The sequence below is a fragment of the Passer montanus genome, unplaced genomic scaffold (assembly GCF_014805655.1).
Source record: "Passer montanus isolate IOZ18808 unplaced genomic scaffold, ASM1480565v1 scaffold20, whole genome shotgun sequence".
NCBI lineage: Eukaryota > Metazoa > Chordata > Aves > Passeriformes > Passeridae > Passer > Passer montanus.
In genome coordinates, this window is record NW_024366592.1 from 7,517,641 (window position 1) to 7,539,139 (window position 21,499).

A 21,499-nucleotide genomic window follows, 5' to 3' on the forward strand; every position below is an offset into this window, starting at 1 on the left:
CATTTAAAGGGCAGAGATAATGTGTAGGTCAGAATTGTTTTTTATGATGACATACATAACTTGACCCTCACAAAAGTTAGCCCGTCTCATAGGTTTCATATTATGCACTTGAATGCTTTAAAAAAAAATAGTGGTGAAAAATGGAGGTGATAAATGCTAGTGGTTATTGATAAATTCACGGAATTTTCTCTTACAGAGCACTCCATGCTGTTCAATAGATAGGACTATGAACCATGATATAAGAAACTCCCATGACACAGTGTTTCCATCTGGAAGAAGGCTATTTAACATGGCTGGGATTTTTTTCAAGATGTCCAAGAGTTATCTGTGTCCACTGCAGTGGAGCTTGCTGCTGACAGCTCTAATTTTAGATGGAGATTGTGAGATCTGTAGCATTCATGACTTAATTAATCTTCTATGGTTTTTATCTGCCTTAAGGATGGAAAGAGTTTCCACTGGAGAGGATTTTTCCAGTTGTGTGGATTTTTTTTTTTGAGTGAAAAATGGAAAGCTAAATATTTACATGTGATCTTGCTGAAGATGGGATTCTCCAAGCTTTTCACAGGCTCCACAACTTGCCATTTTTGATACTGCCAAACTTGAGGGAGCAATATGAGCTTGGGGTCTACCTTTTTGCAGCTGGTATGCTGCCTGGAAGCTGTCTTGGATAGTCCTTCACTACCCATCTTGGGTTCTGAATCAATAAGGGAATCAGCTCCCTTAAATAGCTGGGAATTTTGTCTCTGTTAAGATCATCTTTCTTCCTAGCCATCATCCCTATCACCTTCCAAATATTTAAATATAGAAAGAGCAACAAATTTCCCCTTCTCATCCTTCCTGAGCAGCAAGAAAAAAATTTGGTTATGAAAAGTGGTAAACATCACATTCCTGCTCAAGTACAAAGTTAAAAACCCACAGATGGATATGCCTCCCTATTTTGCTCGTGTTTGTAGTTACCAGTGTTTATTTTAAGTGATAGCATTTCTCTGAAGTGTAGCAGAAATTTCCACATCTGTTTCAAGAGATTGTACAGACTCTTCCCTCTGATTTGTTCCCTCATTATCTAATGAGCATATTAGCAGGACAACAGCATTTCTTATTTCTTCTTGTGCCCTTTCCTTTAAATTCTTTAGTTTCTCTATACAAGGTCCAGTGCCACAATCTCAGCTCGGGGCCAGGCAGACAGCTGGCCTGAATTAGCCACATGGAGCTCTCTTGAGAAGCTCCCTGAGGTGCTCCTTGCCATTATGATGATGCAATGATCCCCAAGCCATTCAACTTTGAAAAGCTTTAAAGCAACTGATGTGCTGTGACTTCTGCTTCTGAAGCTAGTCATTAACACAGCACTGTCTTTTCTTGTTCACCATGTATTTGCTGAACACTTCTTACATTTAGGGTTTAAGTTCTTGTGGGAGCACCAGTTTTGTTCTTTATTCATACTGTTCCAATCACAGTGGGGTAGGACCTTAATGTTACTGCTGCTCCAGCAATAAATGATAGTATGTGAAAGTAGAAAGTAGATTTTGACAACCTGTGTATCCAGAACTTTGGGATTTGAAACCTACTTTGGTGCTTCTTCCATAACCTGGAGCCAAACAAGTTAATCTTTCCTCACTGAGGTTGTTCACCCTGGAGAAAAGACTCCAGGGAGACCTTTTGTGGCCTTTCGGTACTTACAGGGAGCTTGTAAGAAAGGTGGGGCAGAATTTTTAGTGGGACCTTTTGCAAAAGAATAAGGGACAATGAAAACTGAAAAATAATGGATTTAGGTTTGATATAAGAAAGAATTTTTAATCTTTTTTTAACAATGAGGGTGATGAAACACTGAAGAGGTTGCTCAGGGGTGTGATGGATGACCCATCCCTGGAGACATTCAGGATCAGGCTGGGCAGGACTCTGAGAAACCTTGACCTAGTTGAAGATGTCCCTGCTTATGGCAGGGAGATTGGACCAGATGGACTTTAATGGTCCTTTTCTACTCAAACCTTTCTATGATTCTGTTTCCTGCACCTCAGCCAGGCCTGCACAGACTGAGCTTTTTCCTGCTCTCTTGCTTGGCAGCAGCACACTGTCCAGCCACACACTTGGATTTTCCTGCCATGGGGCATGTGGAAATGGGGGGGAAGGGCATTGCCTTCCCTTCCCACTTGTCATTTTATTGAATGAGAGAAGTTGAGACACCTGGGGTCATGTTCAGTCTCTGCTCACACCCTGCTGCTGCTCATCTGGGCTGCAGTGTGTTTTCATGCAAAACTAGTCATGGCTTATGTAGCTCCTTGCCTCAGAGAGCAGGCTTGGAACTAGCTCTGCTGCTTGTGGAGCTTCCTTACTCGCTGGATTTGGGTTCAGAAGTTGTTTCTCAGGCAGAAATAAGGAACCAGATGATCAGCCCCCCCCCCCAAAAACAGGTGAGAAAGGCACCTGATATCTCTCCAGATTTTCAGCTTCCTCTCTCTGGTGGAAATATTGCTGTGAGGCTCCCATTTCTAAACTCTGCAAGGCTCATGTATTTCTGCAAACTTGAACATAACTACAAAAATCAACCACCAAGTGTACTTACATTAACCCACTGGTTAAAAGCAGCTGCTTCTGACAGGGTGGATAGCTCCTGATGAGAAAGAAGAGAGATCAATGAGTTTGTAAGCTATGATTAGCTGTATCAAAGTGCTCTTGACTGTGGGGCCACCCACCATGTCTGGCCTGGCTGATGTGACATGGAGGAGGAGGAGGTTTTCAGTGTGTGTGAAAAGGGATGGCATTAATGGTTTTTGGGGTTTTTAAAAATATTTTCTGGTAATAGGAAAGGTGAATTATCAATTCTTGAAAATCAGGCCAGGGATTGCTTAGGTGTGTACCCGACCTTGGTATGTATTGTGTACTGGCTAAGCATTAATTTCCTGTGACTTTAAACTTAATTCTTCTCTTAACTCCATGCAAAATTGATTGAAACATATGTTGTTTTAGCTGATATTTGTACAGCATCTTACACATCACCCAGCCCTTATTCTGCCAGAGTACTTAGAACAGAGATAGATGATGGTATAAGCGGGGGTGGCAGATAGTGCTGAGAGCCATGCAAGATTATTGCCAGGAGCTGAGACTGAGGACACTTTCATTTTTCCTGTGCTGTTAAATGCATATTGATTTCACCAATTGACTTGCTTTGGTTTTATCTGCCTGTGGGTCAGCACAGTTTGTTTCAACATGATAAATTGATCATTTCCACTGAGAGAGAGACTGCAGGGCAAAACTTCAGAAGAGTTGACTGCTTGGTGCTCCCAGCTGACAGGTGAGTGCTTAGCACTTCTGTAGGTTTGGACTCTGTTTTTCAATTTGTTTTCAGTTTCAAATTTTCAATTAATTTGAAGCCAGAAACACGCTCTGCTCCCTTAGGCCCCTTCCCAAGCCATGTTTTGAAACACAACAAATAATTTATGTATCAGGCGAGTGTTCCCACTGGAACATCCTTTGCAGAGGTCACTGGTGGGCACCATATTTTTCTGACTGTTTGTAAAAGATTTGCGATCCTCTCTGGTTAAGATGCAGGGTGGGACCTGTGCAGCAGGTGCTGTGCCCAGAGGCAGTGACCCAGTACTTACATCTGCAGCATTTCCATAGCACATCCTGCCGTCCCCCTCGTAGCCCTCGGGGCACACACACTCCCAGCCACGGGAAGACTCAAACTGACAGGTTGCCTTTGAACCAGAAAGAGAGAATTCATCAAATACTCAGGAGACCACTCCAGCACGGATAGATTGTGAAACCTCTTACTAGGACCTGTTTATATATAAGCATAAGCTTACAAAGGAGTTTTTACCATCTTCCATGGGTGTTCTCACCTTCCTGTAGACACACTCCATCAGCCAAGGGCACTAACTTTCTCCCCTACCCACCATGCACCAAGTCTATAGGAATCGAAACCCTTGCTCCACCTTTTTGTTCCCTCCCTACAGGTTTGAGGTTGTATTGTTTCACCTGACTATGGCAGATCCATCCTCTGCTCCCCAGAGCTCCTCACCTCAGCTCTGTGCCCCACCTGAACTACAGGGCACACCAGAGCACATGCAGCTACTCATAAAGCTGATAGGTGCCTGGATAGAGATTGACTTGGGTAAATATCCCAACAGGATAGTGGATCCAAGTTGTAATTGCTGGTAGAAAAACAGCATTTATTTATTCCAGGCTTGAGATAGTCATTCTGTACTGGCAGATTTGGAAACAGCCCTTGCAGTCTGTCCTCAGCTCGGGTACCAATGTACACAGTTTTTGGTGCTTGTAGAACTGCTTTGGAAAGTGCTTTCTCTAAAGGAAATTGCAGGCTTGAAATGTCAAATAAATTCTATGGTGTGCGCAGGAGGCCACGTGTGATATAAATCTGAACACTTTGTTCAGGGAATGATTAATTACTCACCAGATGATGGCATTTTCCATTTTGTTCCAGGCATGAGTTTATGGGTGTGCATTCAATTCCATTCCCCTGAAATCCATCCTTACACTTACAGTCATTCTGTCATTTCAATAAAACACGGCAATTCATTAAAATGATTAAAATAGTGTTCATATTCTAGACATGGTGAATTAGTTTCTCTGTGTTTCTATAGCTTGGCATTGACTTTAATGGAATGACACTGACTAATATCTGCAGAAGACCTTCATACCTGACATCTACTAATGCACTTTCTAAAAATGTGCTTGCTGCCAGAGCACCACCACGTAGAAAGGAGGGAACACTGGGACTGGAATGTAGGGAGACTGTTTTGGATAGAGAGCACCATGTGGAAATAACATTGTGGCTGTGAGGGAGAGGAGGATTTGGGGAAGAAAACAAAGTCTGAAGACCAAGCTCTGGCAGATCAAAATGGTTGAGGACAGGCAATGAAGGTGACATTGAACATGAGGACCTACCTGACCTGGCCCGATGTATATGCAGGTGGCATTCTGGTGGCACCGTGCCATGGTGGGCAGCAGGCAGGGGTTGATGGCTGAGCAGTCCCTCCCATCGCCTGTCCAGCCTGCCTGGCAAACACACCTGTGCTCCTCTGGGCCTGTCTGAACACACTCAGCCTAGGGGAAGATGCAGAGGCAGCCATTCAGGACTCCCAGGGGACATCTGCCTTTAGCCATGAGGCTTGTCCAAGCTCTGCAGTGGTATCTGGGGAAAGAGCCTGGAACTCCAATGAAAACCGTGACTCTTGTGCAGAAGTTTCTGGCCAAACCTTCCTCTTTGCTTGCCTTACTGTTGGAAAAGCAAGTACTTACATTGATATTGCAGCCACCAGGGTTTAAAACAGCACAAGGATCAACTTTGCTGCAGCTCAAGCCATCTCCCTCATAGCCAGGTTTGCAAACACAGCTACAGAGACAAGACGAGGAAGGAGGCGTTACACGTGACAGGACAGCTCTAAAATAAAGTGATTGTTTTCCACTGCAATGTGCTATTTATAGGCAGCTTAAAATTGGTAACCTTGGATTCGTGATGCAAGTAGCTCAAGTGTGTACTTTATGGGGTTTTTTTTCCAAAATAATGACTGGGTTAATTGAGTCAAATCAGGGATCCATTCTCTGCATATGAGACAGGGAGTGAAATTAATTCCGAGCTGATGTTATCATTGCAAAGCTGAGCTAACAGCTCTAAAATATTTATGGGCTGGCTGTGCTCTCTCTCAGTTACACAGAAGATGCTCTATCCCTGAAATGTGTGTGAGACAATGAGCCCTCCTGTTTCCCTGGGTCCCACCCCAGGATTAACCTATATTGGAGGGAATTCCTTGAGCACTCAGGTTCTGCAGCATCCCCCATTGTGCTGGTCGTGACTCATTATGGATACACTGCAGCAGGAGGCAAACTTGCTGCATGTGAGGGGGAGCTTGAGGCAGTGAGGGCAGCTGAAGCAGTAACAGAGTTTTGTGGCCAGTCCTGGCAGGACTGGGGAACCTGTGCTGAAGTCTGTGGTGTGCAAAACTTACCTGGCCTGACCAGAGTGAGATATCCATCCTCAAACTGTTGAGAATTGCATTCTTTTTCAGCAAGTCTTAAACTCCTAAATCACTAAGGGGTGGTTAGAAAGAAGAGCTTCCTAAAAGCTTCTGTAGGTGTTAGTAGGAAGGGATGCTTTTAATCAAGGATCAGCTCTGTCTGCAACAATCAGTGGTAAATATATACGGTACAGGGTATTGAGAAAATTCATAATTATTATCTTGCAACGCAAGGTTGATGTGGTGCATGCTTGTTTGCTGCATAAGTAGAGGGTATTGAGAACTCATAATTATTATTTTGCAATGCAAGGTTGATGTGGTGCATGCTTGTTTGCTGCATAGCAGGGTTGCAGTGGCGGCTGGCAGGGATTGTTTTGGTCAGGCAAACAGGAAAAGCTGCAGCACAGTGAATATTAATGGGATGTGCAGGCTGCTGACTTACCTCACTGTGCAATCGCTGAGCTGACAGTCTGCATGTGCATGGCAGAGCTGTAGGGAGGGGTCACAGGGAACAATCTGCTTCTCACAGAGCTTCCCTGTGAATCCAGCTCTGCAGGATCCAGGCAGACAGCTCCCATCGCTGTCTATCCAGTTATCACACTTCCCATTAATGCAGAGGCACTCTACCAGAGATAAACTACAATGGGCAATTCCACAGTGGAAAAGACATTTATACTCATATAGCATTTCTTACGAATCAGTTCTTCCTTTTTTCTTTTTTTTTCAAGAATCTAAACTTTTGGATTTTTTAATCTCACTCTGATGGGGGACTTTTGTTTATCACAGCCATGTCTTTTCAGGCATGTTTTATGGGTAACTATTTAAAACCTGCTGTATTTTTACGCTGCTCTAATCAATGATTTTCAAAGTGCTTCAGAGAAGTAGGAGAAGGAGAAAATGCTATGTCCTAGACTATTAAAGTTTTTCATTGCATGACTTTTGCTGTGCTTTCAGTGACAGGGTAAGCCTTTAAACATTGAGCCCACAGATCCTCCAGGTTGCACTGAGCATCAGCACAGACCTACCAGCACATTGCTAGGACTGGGTGGATTAGAGCTGCTGGAGGCACAGCAACGTGCCCAAGGGACACAGCAGGAAAGCTTTGTGCATTCCAAAGAAGTGTCAGTGACTAGTCAAGCAAACACTTATTACTTTGGTGGGACTGAAGTTTAGGCTCTACCACAATTCCTTACGGAATTTGTGTCTCAGCTTTTGTCCATGTACCTTTGAACCTTCAAGGAAGCTTTGCTTCATGAATGGCAGGCTATTTCATAACAAAAAGGACTAAAAATGGTTTTGTAGATGAGGAATGTGTGTATGTTTGATGTTGTACATGCTGTAGACTCTCAAATGTATTATGGTTTGGCTTAGTAGGATTAAATCTGTCGGTGAAGAACTGTAAGCTATAAAATAGATCAGAAATTATTCCGTAAGGGTAGTTAAGTGACCTAAACACAACCTGTTTATAGATCTAGTTGTTCTTAGATTACATATGTTTGTCATTTCAGGCAGAATCTGTTCTGTTGTGGGCAACAGCAGATGGGAACAGAATAGCAAGAATTTTCTTTTCAGTTACTTGTGTGAGGGAGACAGAAATCAAAAGAACAGTGAATTGGTACAAAACAAGCTATGCCCCCTGCAAAAAGTCATTTAGAGTGTTTACACTGACCCTGGCCTTATGATGTGTCCCTTTGAAATAGGAAATGAAAATACCCCAGTAAAATCTTGCTCATCCTCCACAGGGACTGTTTGGCAACCATTTAACTCCTGCCTGAACACCACTAGGGTCCAAAAGACCCTGTGGGGCTGTTGCTCACATTCTGGTGCTGAGGCTGTAGATCTGCACTTACCTTTGTCACACTGAGGTCCATATTTGCCAGGATCTGAGCAGAACTGGCAGCTCAAACCTTGAAATGCCTCAGAGCAAACACAAGTGCCATTTCCATCCAGGCCATCCATACACTGTGATATAGAAGGGAGGTGATGGTTATGTATGAATTCAAACAAGTCTTTACCCTAGAAAAGAGGCTACATGCCCATCCATATTTTGTGACTCTGATAGACTCTCAGGAAGAACTCCAGCTTTGCTGAGACAGGTGTTTCAAAGAAAATCTTTCTTTATTCTTTTTCTTTGCTGCTGTATATTCTACCTTTCTTTGCAGTTTCTATGTGAGAATAGTGAGCTGGGGGGTCATTAGTGCTGTGCAAATTAAAAGTATGAGAATGGGTCACTTAGCTTTGCCTGTGTGTTGGAGCCCTAGAAATGTGACATTTGGACATCTGAGAGGTGACAGATTCCCTTTCCCTCCTACCAATAACTGAACCTGAAATCCACAGCCATCACTGAACACAGATTAAGGGGGCAGCCCTTGTGGAGCCCAACATTGCTGTTGTGTAGAAAAGCTCCAGGGGCTTTTGGGACACAGCTCCTCCTTTCCCCCTGGAGTGCAGGGTGCTGATGAATGCTCTGCTTACCTGCCCATTCCCTGAGCAGGGTTTGGAGGAACCTCCCGGACATGGTCTGCAGTTAGGGCCAAAGAAGCCTTTGCAACACTTTTGTTCCTGCAAAATAAAGAAAACACCCTCTTTTTCAGTGCTTTAAGGCAGAGGCAGTGCATAAAGACCAAACCTTTGTTGTGTTTTGGCCCTCTGAGAAATGCCTGCATGGATAACTGTCTCTGAAAAACCTTGTGTTGAACCAGAACCAGCTCTGCAATGGCCTGGTTAAAAACCAGGAGGGGTGTTGGTAGTTCAGCAAGGGGTGCACAGACCACTAGATACTGCCCTTGTTCTTATCAGTGCTAGAAATCCTCATCCTGTCCCCACTTGCCAGTGGGTATCTGCACATATTGTGTGCAGTCTAGTGTTGGCAGTTCAGCAAGGGGTGCACAGACCACCAGATACTGCCCTTGTTCTTATCAGCGCTAGAAATCCTCGTCCTGTCCCCACTTATGAACCTGCCAGTGGGTATCTGCACATATTGTGTGCAGTCTCATATTTGCCAGTGGGAGTGCAGTGGAATTAGGATGCAGGCAGTTTCCTTGGAATCTGAGATCAGGAACCTAAGGCTGTTTCACCCCAGGGAGAGGCTGTGACAGCCAGACGTGCTGCTTTGATCCTCCTCCTTCCCCTCTGCACCAGGGTGGGATTTACTGAATGGCCTTTTCATTTGTATGTTGTTTTATTTGTGCAATGCCTTCTTGATCTGTTTATTTATAAAGAGAAAGTGTATTAGAAAAGACTGATTTGCATGTGTGATTCTAGAGAACTAGGAATCAGCAAAAGGCTTACAAAGCTTACAGTTTTTAGACCTATCTGCCTGTCACTAAGTGGTGCTCATGAAGGGCAGAAGCTTATTTAGGAGCCCCAGAAGGGTGGGGATCTCTTAGGGCTAGTGACTTCTGCAAGAACTGGACTTCCCAAGCAGTAATTGGGGTCTGGTTCTCATGACTGTTCCCCACTCATTGTTATCCAGTATCATGGGAAGTCCTGGGACAGGAGTGGCTGGGACCAGGAGAGGATGAGTTGTCCTGTTCTCCATGGGTGAAGCTCTATGGGAAAATGAAGGCTCCTGGGCTTGGAGCTTCATGTGAAAACTCCTGCATGGCAGAGCATAAGTGTGCTGTTGTCAATAACACAGGACAGCTAATCTGTGTTTCCCCTGATATTTATCTCTGAGATGTACACCAGCTCCTCTCAGCCTGGCGTTGAAGTGCATGGAAACTGCATGGACATGTCCAAACATCTCTGAACTCCAAGAGGAAAGTTCATCTTGTATAAGAGAATATTTTGGAAAACTTTTACAAACATTTCACCTTAATGAGCTGTAATTTTATAGCTTTGCTGTTGTATTGCAGGCTTTAGCACAGCCAATTTTTTGAAAGGTTGGGCATTCAATAATGCATCTCTGTTTTGAGAAAGGCTGGAACATGCACAAAAAGGAAGCATTAGCATTTCTAAGCTATGTAGAGTTCTGTGATACAGTCTTAATATCACAGCATAATTTACCTGAAGAACAGAAAGCACCTTGCTGGTATTGCATTTAAAAATTTTATTAAGTTATGTATTTTTTACTATATGAACTTTCTTTTCATTGTTTCTGACTACTGATTTACAGAACTATTATTGGTGGATTTTTATAATATGAGGAATAACATTCCTGTGGTATCTAGACTTGAATTTTGTATGTGGAGAAATATGCAGCTAAATTTGCATCTCTTAGATACAAAGCAGATAGGAGATCTTCAATCCTTCCTGAACCTGTGTCTGCAGACTGTTACTTCAGGGAGGATGCTTAATCAAAAGGAAATTTTTAACAGATGTGAGGTCTATTTTAAATGTATTCAGTTTATTAACTCTCAAAGCATCATCATAGTGATTCTTATTCTTCACATCTCCTCTCTGCTGAAAGAGGACTTGCTTCACCTGTGAAGCAAGAGCTCCTATGAAGGATACAGGGAATTTTGCAACAGCAAACAAAATAATGCTGAAATTGTCAGATGATTCAGTCATTGCCAAAAAGAGATAAAAGTACCATCTATATTTGTATTTTTTATGCAGTCTCCTGTTTCCATGTGTGGTTCTTTTGCTCTCTATATTGGCAGAGCAATAACCAAAATATGGGCATGTCTTCCCCCTGTGCCTTTTGTACAACTGGTGAGTCTGCTGGGAAATGTCTCAGGATGGTTTTAGGGTGGGCTGTGCATCCTGGGGACAGGGAGGCAGTGCATGCTGTAAACAGCCTGCACACACACCCTAGATGGAAACAATAGAGACAGGGATTTGAAAAGGTGTTATACCAACTGCTGAGATGCATACTTATAGATTACTGTAAATTTTGAGTACCTCTGTTTTACAACTTCTAAGTGTTCCAGCATGAATCTGCAACCAAAGCACAGCACCAGGGCTATATCTGCTGGCTCTGATTTTTGAAGAATCGTTGTTCATTTCTACACTCTCCTTTCTTTCCCCATTTTTCCTTCCCTCACTCCCTTCTTTTAATGAACACGAAGCTTCCTCAACTGAAGAAAACAAGGACATGAATGCACTGGTGTCTTAGACAGTATAATGTATTAACTAATATTGTCTGAGAGAAGAAAACACGGACATGAATGCACTGGTGTCTTAGACTCAGTATAATGTATTAACTAATATTGTCTGAGAGTCCAGTGAAGTCTAAACATTTAACTTCTATGAGAATATATTATTTTTTTTCCTGGAAAAACACAGATTAATTGAGTCTAGAATGCAGGCATTGTGAACAGAAATTTGTCTTGTGTATAGGTGGCAAAGAGAAAAGTATTCTTTGCTTCCATGTGGTAGATCCTGCACTCCATTATGATCCAGTGGTACGTAGATATTTTTTGTCTTCACCCTTTGGTTGCTTTTCCTGACTAGCTAATTTATCACCATGTGGTGGTGACAGAGTCTGGCAATTACATTACTGATGAGATATAAACTCCATTGGCAGTTTTAAAGGTGAATTCTCTACATGCAATAACATCTGAGAGGCCGAACCTTCCAGAGAGTGGATATGGAGTTTGTCAAAGCTGTTGTCCTTGTGACTGTCAATGTCTTGTTTTTCAGTCAAGTTAGCATAAATCCTAGAGCCAGCATCCATTGTGTTACGTGCCTCTGGTTTGTAGCCATTGGACAGGAGACCATAAACCTGAATTATGGCGCTTCTCCCACAGATTTATCACTGGGGTTGTGTGGAAAGAATCAGGGACTGGTTTGGATTTAGTTGTCCTTCATGTTGTACAGGACTTAAAGGAATAAAGGATCAGAATTACAAAAGCATTTGTACAGCAAATAGCTCAGGTACCAATACCACTACGATGCTTTAAAGGCCTGTGGGTCAGGTATATATATTTTGGCAAATACACTATTTTTAATAATGTTATTATAAAAGCCCTTTTGTGAGCTGCATAGTCATGTCTGAAGCTGATATAGGGTCTTGCCTTTGTGCTTCTGAGAATTCCTGTAAGTGTGCCTTTACCCCTTTAGAACCTAAAAATCTGGCTGATTGTTGTGGGCAATATTTCCCGCTGTTGATGCTCAGAGAGTGATGGGAATGCTTGGTGCAGAGTAAAAATTGCAAAAGCCATTGTTCCTTTGTGTTTTCCTGGCTAGGTGTGCTCTGCTTAAATCTTGGAATATATAACTATATTTTTAACTATGCATGAAGCTTTCAAGGCTGACAGAAGTTCCTAACTTAAATTTGGGGAATAATTTTTGTGACCAACAGCGTTTGCTTTGTCTTTAAATATTTTTTTGTCTATTTCTTTAGGATAGATTGATGTTGGACATAATTTTTAGGTAGGTTTTGGTAAAGAATTCAGATTAGTGGAGTGTTCTGAGTGTGGATTGCTTTTTGCATCAGAGATTGCTGCTTGGAGCTCTGCCTGGTTTATGATTATATTGCACATACAGCACTCTGCAGTTACTGCCAGAGGTGGTAGATCTTTACTGCCAGTGTTTTCTTCATTACATTTTGAGGCTGTCCAGCTCTGCTGGGAACCTCTTTGCAGGCTGTGGCTCTGGACTGTTGTAAGCTAAGACATTAAATGTTTTCCTTTTGTACCGGAACTCTTACTGGCCCAGATGTGGGCTTGAACGTGGTCCAGAGGCAGCTTGCTGGGGCTGTGCTTACTCCAAGGGAAATTTTGGTCTGACATTCAGCCTCTTACCAGAAATAGCATCTGAATGTTACCAAGGCCTGTACTGTGTTACCTAAGTGAGCAAGATTTGTCAGAATCCACCCTTTTAAGTGGGAGAAGTTTTGTTTCTGGAGGAAAGCAGGGCTAGGGGAAATTATGGCTGCTGAAAATGGCATGTTTCTAATATACAATTACAAAATTATTATGTTAATATTTTAACTTGCTGTTTCCTTTCCCTGCATGTTTAGTAGAAATTAAAATATTGGTCTGGAGAAGTTTCTCTGGGAAGCAGGGAGTAGTTTTCCCTGAGAACATGACACTTGTAAATTCCCACTTGTATGCACAGATGAGATCCAGGAACAGGATGAAAGAGTTGGACAGAAGAGACAAAGGGTATTTCAAAGGGTTAATGAAACAATGAAACAACTAGATTTTTTTAAGCTGGTATAGGATGTTTTCATGTGAGCTCCCTGTTTGTAGCACCCTACTAGGCTGGTGGCCATTGATTGATTTATTTCCAAAAATACCTCTTTCAAATGGATGATATCAGAGAAAGTTAGTAAAGTGAAGAGGAAGCTGGAATGCCTTCTTTGGAAGAGCTGGAGACATAGATTTTCATGATTCTCTTACCTTTGTGACCTGACTTGTCTCATCACACCAATGTGGTAGGATTGGAACAATTGTGGGTGGGATGAGAACCCCCTCAAGGACATAAATGCGACCATTTTTAGCAACAATATCTGTTTCTTCCATTTTTTCTCCGTTCACCAAGACTTGTCCCTATGAAACAATAAATTATTATTAACAACAAAGTGGTTTTAGCTCCTCAGTTTCTGTTGATTTAATTTTTAAATGTTTAAAATTACTTTCTAGTCATATTTCTTTTGAATTTGCTATCTAATTTTTATTATGCTTGTTTATGCAAGAAGCACACATATATTGTGTGTTTTCTTGAATATTGATCTTCAACAGAGCTATCTAAAGTTTTTCTATGAATCTGCTCTGTCAGCCTGTGTAAGTGGTGAACAAGAGACTGGCCAAAATGGGAAGACTGTTGATGACTTCAGGCACTGATTTCAGTGGGTTTAAGCATACCTTGGTGCTCCCTTTGACAGAGGAGGGGGAAAGTGAGGGAGAGTCTGGGATCTATCCAAATTCACAGGAGAGAGGGAAAAAAAAGTATTTTTTCTGCATTTACTCCTGCAGCAGCTCTGCCCTTGCAAGAATTTTTATAGGTGCATCTCTACTCCAGGAGAGAAGGAAGCTAATCTAACAGATCAGCTTGGTTTTGCACAAGTCCTGATGAATTAACACTTTTAAAAATATGTTCACTGGGTACATCAGTATAATATTACACAGAGAAAAAGAATATTTTTGTGTGCACTAATAAGTGTTTAAAATTACTAAAATATGTAACAGAATGATTTTAAATATTTTAAAGAGATATTTTTTTAAAAATGTGTTCACTAGATACATCAGGATCAGAGACTATACTATTACAGAGAGAAAAAGAATATTTTTGTGTGCTCTGATAAATGTTTAAAATTACTAAAATATGTAACAGAATGATTTTAAATATTTTAAAGAGATATTTTTTTTTTTAAATAAGGCAGAGCATGAATGAGGAACATTCTTGGACTGTGAATGAGCATAAGGACAAAACCCCTGTGGTCTGTCCTTGCATCCCAATCATTTTCTCTGCATCCTTCACAATATTAATGTTAACAGTAGGTGGGAATGAGAAGTTGAAAATTTCTGACTCATCACAGCAAGAAATTCCTCTGCTAATGCCTCCCCTTGTCCCATTTTACTGCCCCTGCATGCAAAGCTGCCTCGGTCAGAGCGAGCTGCTCCCAGGTGAGGGCTGTGACTCACAGTGCTGCTGCTGTTGAAGTGAATGAACTGCTCTGCCATGGTCCTGATGTGCTCTATGGAGACAAGGCTGGCAACCTCTAGCTGAAATGAATAGAGGTTGGTTGAGACAAGTGTAATATCAATACTCTTTTCAAATCCTGGCAGATTTCACAAGAAAAGCTTTCTTTGGGGCGAGGAAATCATTATCAATGTGACAATAGTTATCAGTTGACAAACCAGCTTGTGTAACAAAGTGAATGCCATCAAATCGTGACTGAGCATGCTGGTTCCTGCAGGTGAGGACCTTATTGCTCAAAAGAACATTACTTTTTCTTCCAGTTATAACAATCAGTCTAATTAATGTTAATACTTTTCTCTAAAAATAGCCCTGTTTGCATCCATATCCCATTGCGGTGGTGCTGGTACCATGAAGGTCCACGTGGTTCTCGTGTTCCCTCTGTTCCCACTCTCTGTGCTGGGAGTGACCACATCAGATTACATAAACTGAGCCTTTCATTAAGGACACAGCCCCTTCTTTTCTTCCTTTTCCTTTTCCTTTTCCTTTTCCTTTTCCTTTTCCTTTTCCTTTTCCTTTTCCTTTTCCTTTTCCTTTTCCTTTTCCTTTTCCTTTTCCTTTTCCTTTTCCTTCCCTTTCCCTCCCCACAACAGAGACTGGGGTGGGGATGAACTTCCCCCCAAGAAAAACAGGGGGCTTGCTTAGAGGATGGAAAAACCATATCTTTCTAAAAAACAAGAGGCTGATTTTAGCAGAATAGGCTCAGAGGTAGCTCGGTTTCAATGGCAGAAAGTCCTTTTCCTGCTCCTCACACCTGCAGTCCTGACAATACCCCTAACAGTGGCTCTTGCTCCTGCACTCTGGGCTGGCAGAGCAGCTGTGCTCACCTCGGTGTTGGAGACAAGGTGATATCGGACCAGCTCCAGCAGCTTCCAGGAACCCTGCCAGTGCAGAAAAGAGGCTGTTTTAGCCCAAAATGAGCCTCAGAAACCCAGTCTGGCTTGTTGAATGGACATGGGGATGAGAACAGCATCACTGGCTGGTGCACCAGAAACCTCTGGGGCAGTGGTGGTGCTCAGCTTGTGGCAGGCACCCTGGCATTCCATGCCCTCATCCCTACACCACATTTTATTTTGATATGGGCCTGTCATGCATCTGTTTGGGACAGGCAGGAGGCGTCCAGGGGACAGGATACCAGTATCCAGCTCCAGCAGTGACTCCCAATCCAGTGGGACCCTTGTGGCAGCTGCTTCCCTTGACTGTTCCCACCAAGGGTGGTGCATTTCAGGGGAGGTTTTGGGGCTGTGCCATGTGCCTGTCCAGGCTGGGATGTCTAGGCAGAGGACTGGGGGCCTGGTGTAGAGGAACTTCATCACTGCATGTGATGGGAGACTCCAGATCCTCTTCCTCTCTAGGTTTTGTCTTGATCTTTAATTGTTAGAGATGGCTTTCAACCTTGATCATAGGAGCTAATTTAGATGAACACTGGAAAATGCATGTATGAATCTCCTATCTATCTCCTGTCTGAGAAGGATTTGCTTTATAGAAAGACTGTACCTCTGCAGAGAGCAGGTAATCCAGGGGCAAAGGCAGAGGACTGGGGGCCTGGAGTAGAGGAACTTCATCCCTACATGTGATGGGAGAATCCAGATCCTCTTCCTCTCTAGTTGTTGTCTTGATCTTTAATTGTTAGAGATGGCTTTCAACCTTGATCATAGGAGCTAATTTAGATGAACACTGGGCAATGCATGTATGAATCTTTCAATCAAAGGATCTAATTTAGATGAACACTGGAAAATGCATGTATGAATCTCCTATCTATCTCCTGTCTGAGAAGGATTTGCTTTATAGAAAGACTGTACCTCTGCAGAGAGCAGGTAATCCAGAACCTCAGCCTTCATATTACTCAGGGCCTTGTTACTTGGAACAAAGACTGTGTAAGCCTGGTTGTCCTGCTGTAAATCCATTCCTAGGCCAGTTTTCTGTTTTGGTTTAAAAATAAAAGTGAAATTACATATTAATGTTGAAGAACATCTGAAAGTAGCTTTATGTAATTGCTTTAATGGATCCTTACCTCTATCAGAGATGTAAATTTGCTGTATCTTCCGTCAGCTTGAAGTAATGACATTATAGTTTTCTGAAATAGGATAAAAGTATTTGTTTTAGCTGTGAATATGAAATAATTGCCAGCTCTTATGAGACATTTCTTGACTTATTGCGTGAGTCTCAGTTGTTACAGATTGAATATATTTCATTTGGGGGGCTGGTGGTGCTTGGAAATGACTGAGATGGCAGCACATTTTTCCTGGTGCTATGCTGGTTTATTGTTAGATTTTGTCAATTTCCTGAAATACTGGGTGGTCATAGGAAACACAGCTGTGTATGTATGGGGATAGGGTTTTTATCTCTTTATCCCCAGTAAAAAGGTAGAGGAGTAAAAAGGTAGAGGAAATATTAACCTTAAAAATACAACATAAGGAAGGGAACTTTTATGCTGGGCACCAAAATCCCAAAGCATTTAAAATCACTTTTTTTTTTTTTTTAAATATTAACCTTTTGCGGGGAGGAATTGAAACTTTGAATACAAGTCTTGGCTGGTATCTGTACAGATGTCCCTCCTTTTACCGTGTGATTCTGGCATTCAGTGAAATTCACTGATCACGGCTGCCAATTTTCCAAGGAACCAATCAGATGCAGTGAGAACATCCAAACCCTCCATGGTCCAGCTTGGCAGAAGGGTGAATGTCTGTTTTCTGTGAAAACTGTGCCATTACCTTTCACTTTGAATATTGCTTCTGTGAGCTGATGGGCAATGGCTCAGTAGAGTTTGTTTAGTTTCTGTCAGTCACCCTCCTTCACATTCACCTCTATTTAAAGAGGAAGATTGACATTGCAAGTCTGTAACTTATGACTCACCTCTTTGCTGCTCTCAAATGTTGGCCCCACGTTGTCCATGGCTTTGTCAATAATGTGCAAAATTCCATTGGAAGCAATAATATCTCCCTGCAAAATTTTTCCTTTCCCCCTTCCTCCTTGGATTCTGATCCTTAATTGATTATCCTGAAAGAAACCAGGCAATGGATAGTGAATTCTTTATTAGGAAATGACAGCAGAGTGTGTACACAGGTTGAATGTATTCTAGGACCCCCTTCCTGTTGCCAACACCTAAACAATTCAAATCTGGGGAGGCTAAAGATTGCTTCCAATGCTTATCAAGGAAATGGGAAAAAATTCCTTTGGATCGGGACCATGTTCTTTTGCTTCAGGACAACAAAATTCAGAAGAGAAATAGAGACAGGCCCTGAGGGGAATTCAGGGGAATTTCAATGCCTGAAAGCATTGTGGTGACTGTTAATCATAAAAATCTGCCAGGAAATTATTCAAAATATTGTTGTACTGGAAAGGTCCTTTCCTATGATCTTGTGGGACTCTAACCCATTTCCTAATATTCGATGTATATTTAAAACAACAAAATGTTGCTGATTCTGCACTGTCCTGAAGCCTTCAGGAAACAAACAGGCTTCAGACAGCAATGATATTTTCCTGTTACGAATGGAGTGCATACTCACTAAACATACAAAATAGATATCTCTGCCCAGATGCCACTGATCTACTGCAAAACATCAGAAGTACTTGATTTCAGTCTCCACACAGGCCCAGTCCATCAAGAGACACATAATGGGCCAAGACCAATAATTCCAGATTATAAAATCTAGTGTATCATCCACAGAGAACAAGTTTTTTTAAACCAGACTGCCCTGATGATTACTGACGTTGAGTAATCTGGGCTAACACTGAGCTTTGCTATATATTTCCCATGGTTAATTGCCCTGTGTTCTCTCTCTGCTGGGATTCCATCTGCTGCCTCCTTCCAGGGCTGCTGATGCTCACTGGGAGGTGGGATCTGCAGCTCAGCCAGTGCCTGCTCCATGTGAGTAGCGTTCACAGGTTTCCAGCATAAACTCTGTGGTTTTTTCTCCCCCTGCCACCTCTTACTTCACCTGGGCTCTCTTAACATCCCTCCCCTGTCCCCCCGCCAGCTCTGTTGGTTGAGCAGATTTAAGATAACATCATTTTAGCAAACATTTAAACCAGTCTGTGTTAGTTTGCCAAGTCACTCAGTGTTGATACATGACTAAAGCAACTTTTTTTTTTGCTGGATTTGGTGGGAACTTTGATGCCAGTCAGGTTTCAAGTTTGGCTTGAACTCCTTGTAGTACCTGGCCATGGCTGTGGATTTTCCTAATCCAACAGTTATCTTCACCCTGATGTCTCCCTGCAGAAAGCTTTCCTGCTCCTCGTGGAGGGAGCAGAGAGCACTATCTTGGCTGTGGGAGGCTGAAAGGCCACTTACCTTTTCTCCCTTTGACACCTCTCCTGACTTGCCAGTCAAAGTATATATTACATTAGCATTGTTCAAGCTACTGGTGTTCAATTGACCTGCAATAACATGGAGTTTAATGAAGTACTGGGCTTTCTGTTTATTTTTCAGGAGATCCTTTACCTAGAAAAGCAGAGGAACAGAGATTTATTTCAATGCGGGCTTTATCTAAAAAAAAAAATTAAAAAATTTTACGGTGAATACTTTTTTGTTCTCTTCAGTTGTTACACTCTGAAATTACATCTTTGACCCTGAAGTGAAGTGATGGAGTCTGAAAACAGTGGAGACCTCTCTTGGTTTTGGTTGAGCTCACATTGTACCCTTACATCCCTGCATGAGCAGCAGGTGCCTCCAGAATTGTCCTGATGTCAGTGGAAGGTGCTGCTTGCATGTCAGTCTTTTTTTTTTTTTTTCACTAAAGCCATTATTTTTTATTATCCCCCTTATGTACAAGGTGACCTGCAGGCCTTGCTGCTGAAAATTCTGATCTTAGTTCAACCCCTGGCTCAACTGAGTGGAAAGACTTTGAGCATGGCCATGTAAGACAGTCCAAAAGTTAGCTTGGGGTGTGACAGTGTTTCACCCTAACTCACCTAATTATTTTGTTTTTCTTTAAAGTGGGAAAATGCAGCCTGTGGCCCTAGATTTAAATGTGACTGGAAGTGTACCAGAGCAAATTATTTGTATCTGCTGAATCAAAACACAACACAGATGAGATTTCTGCGGAAGCCAGATCCCCCAATTGTGAAACCTTTTCTCTTGTTTACTTACATTTGTGCCTTTGAGTCCCTTGTTTGTTGGTACAAGCACAGTAAATGGTCCCAGAGTGCTCAGCTGCCATTCATAGGTATTTTCTTATGAGAAGAGGGAATAAAGAAAGTTTAAATGCCTATTGAAAATCTCATTTGCCAAAGTGAGTGTGCAAAGCTGTGAAGGGAGAATAAGCAATAACAGTATCTGGTTATTAAATATTAAGACTCTAAAGTAGAAGCCATTAAAAGATGGGAGACAGATGGGATGTGAAATCCAGGTGATGCTGCACATTTGACACAAAATGAGGCAAAACATTCAGGATGCTTCTGGCAGCCTGGATTCCGTGGCATGCAGGCCAGAGCAAGGACACAAAACCAGCAGCTTCTTTGGGGATGTGTCCTTACAGGAAGACAGCCTTCTGATTTAAATCAATTCAGTCTCTATGGGGTGTGAAATATGCAGCTGATAACCTGCTGGTACTGCAAATATCAGCAACCATACGATTGGTAATCAAAACTGGATGCACTGAAAGTTAATTAGAATTCATTTACTACCCAGAGGCTATTTCTGTATCCAAGGCAGCAGCATGAGAGACCACTGGTTCTGCAGCTGAAGGCATTAAACATTTCTGATATTCAGCTCTTTTTCTAGAGGTATAAAATCAGAACTGGAAAAAATCTTTACAGGTGTATTGTGCAGAGAATCTCAAAATTAATATGCTGTCCTACAAAACATCTATAAATTAGCTTTTGAAAAACAGCAGTGTGGAGTGAACATATTTGAAGTTAACCTGGTTAGTGGTTAATGCGTTGTTGTAGCTTCTGGCAAGTAGATCATATGGCACATTTATGTCCAAAACTTAACCAAAGCACATGAAATCTGGGTTGTTGTTAACTCAACATGCTGGGCACTTTTCAGACATGTGAGGAGAAATGCATAGAGAAACTGCAGCTGAACTCTCAGTGCTGAGGCAATGGATATTGATCTTCAGTGCTGAGTATGAAAGTCTCTGCCAGGTTTTGACCTTGGCCAGCTATGGGGGATTCTTATTCCTTCAGTTCAGGAGTTCATAGTCTTTATTTTAATTTCTGGGCTCTGTGGGACTGAGCAAATTATATTAAAGAGAAGGATTTTTTCCCCCACGTTTACAAGTTTAAGTCAAATATCCAGCTCAATTCTAGCAGTGTTTGTTCATGCCTCAAATTTTTGGCCATAGAGAAGATGATGAAGGCTGTTAGGTTGTTCAGTTCACCGGGTAACTGGGAATGCCAGTGCTTTTGATGGACTAGTGTGGGTCATTCTAGGCCAAATCCCATTTGTCCAAAACAGTGGGGGCAGGGAGAAGTGGGGTAACCCCACTTGTTACACTGTGGGGCAAAATCCACTGGTGATGTTAAATGATGTGTGAGTGGTTGTGGAAGAGGTTTAGCACTTCTGCCTGGAAGTCCTTGCAGTCTGCAAGAACTTTTCATGGTGTGAGGAGCAGAGCCTCACACCACACTCATGATGTGAGGAGCAGAGCAGCCTCAGATGGTCTGAGGGTCTTTGCCGTGGGCAGCACATGTGTTGTCGTGCTGTGGGTGGCACTTCCCTCTAGCAGGGGCTGTGGGGGAAGACAGGGCAGGATCAGCCCCCTGGGCTCTGCTTGTGTTGTTACTCACCCATGAGCAGGAGGCTGGATGTCAGCTTGCCCTGCCACTGTCCTCCCACTTCTGCATTCAGCTCCTGGAGGCGCTCCACGATGTTCCCGTAGCACACAAACCCGTTCCCCACGGAGCCCCCCTGGCACGTGCACCTGGCAAGGCATTGGGATTTTAGCTGTGCCTCTCAAGAAACTGGCACCTATTGCTCCTCTGAAGGC

General features: G+C 42.5%; 1 protein-coding gene across 1 annotated transcript in view; it reads right to left on the minus strand.

The window, feature by feature from the left end:
- STAB2 (stabilin 2) overlaps window positions 1-21,499 on the minus strand; it is a 79,807-nt gene that overhangs the window by 40,109 nt on the left and 18,199 nt on the right. The window contains exons 10-26 of the mRNA XM_039708353.1: window positions 21,300-21,433; window positions 19,657-19,739; window positions 18,859-19,008; window positions 17,421-17,564; window positions 16,579-16,641; window positions 16,367-16,486; window positions 15,392-15,445; window positions 14,510-14,590; window positions 13,265-13,414; window positions 8,451-8,537; window positions 7,826-7,937; window positions 6,418-6,598; window positions 5,260-5,353; window positions 4,906-5,064; window positions 4,412-4,507; window positions 3,600-3,695; window positions 2,561-2,608 (exon numbers count right to left, since the gene is read on the minus strand). Coding sequence (XP_039564287.1) covers window positions 2,561-2,608; window positions 3,600-3,695; window positions 4,412-4,507; window positions 4,906-5,064; window positions 5,260-5,353; window positions 6,418-6,598; window positions 7,826-7,937; window positions 8,451-8,537; window positions 13,265-13,414; window positions 14,510-14,590; window positions 15,392-15,445; window positions 16,367-16,486; window positions 16,579-16,641; window positions 17,421-17,564; window positions 18,859-19,008; window positions 19,657-19,739; window positions 21,300-21,433 — 1,852 coding nt within the window. The remainder of the gene's footprint in view (window positions 1-2,560; window positions 2,609-3,599; window positions 3,696-4,411; window positions 4,508-4,905; window positions 5,065-5,259; window positions 5,354-6,417; window positions 6,599-7,825; window positions 7,938-8,450; window positions 8,538-13,264; window positions 13,415-14,509; window positions 14,591-15,391; window positions 15,446-16,366; window positions 16,487-16,578; window positions 16,642-17,420; window positions 17,565-18,858; window positions 19,009-19,656; window positions 19,740-21,299; window positions 21,434-21,499) is intronic.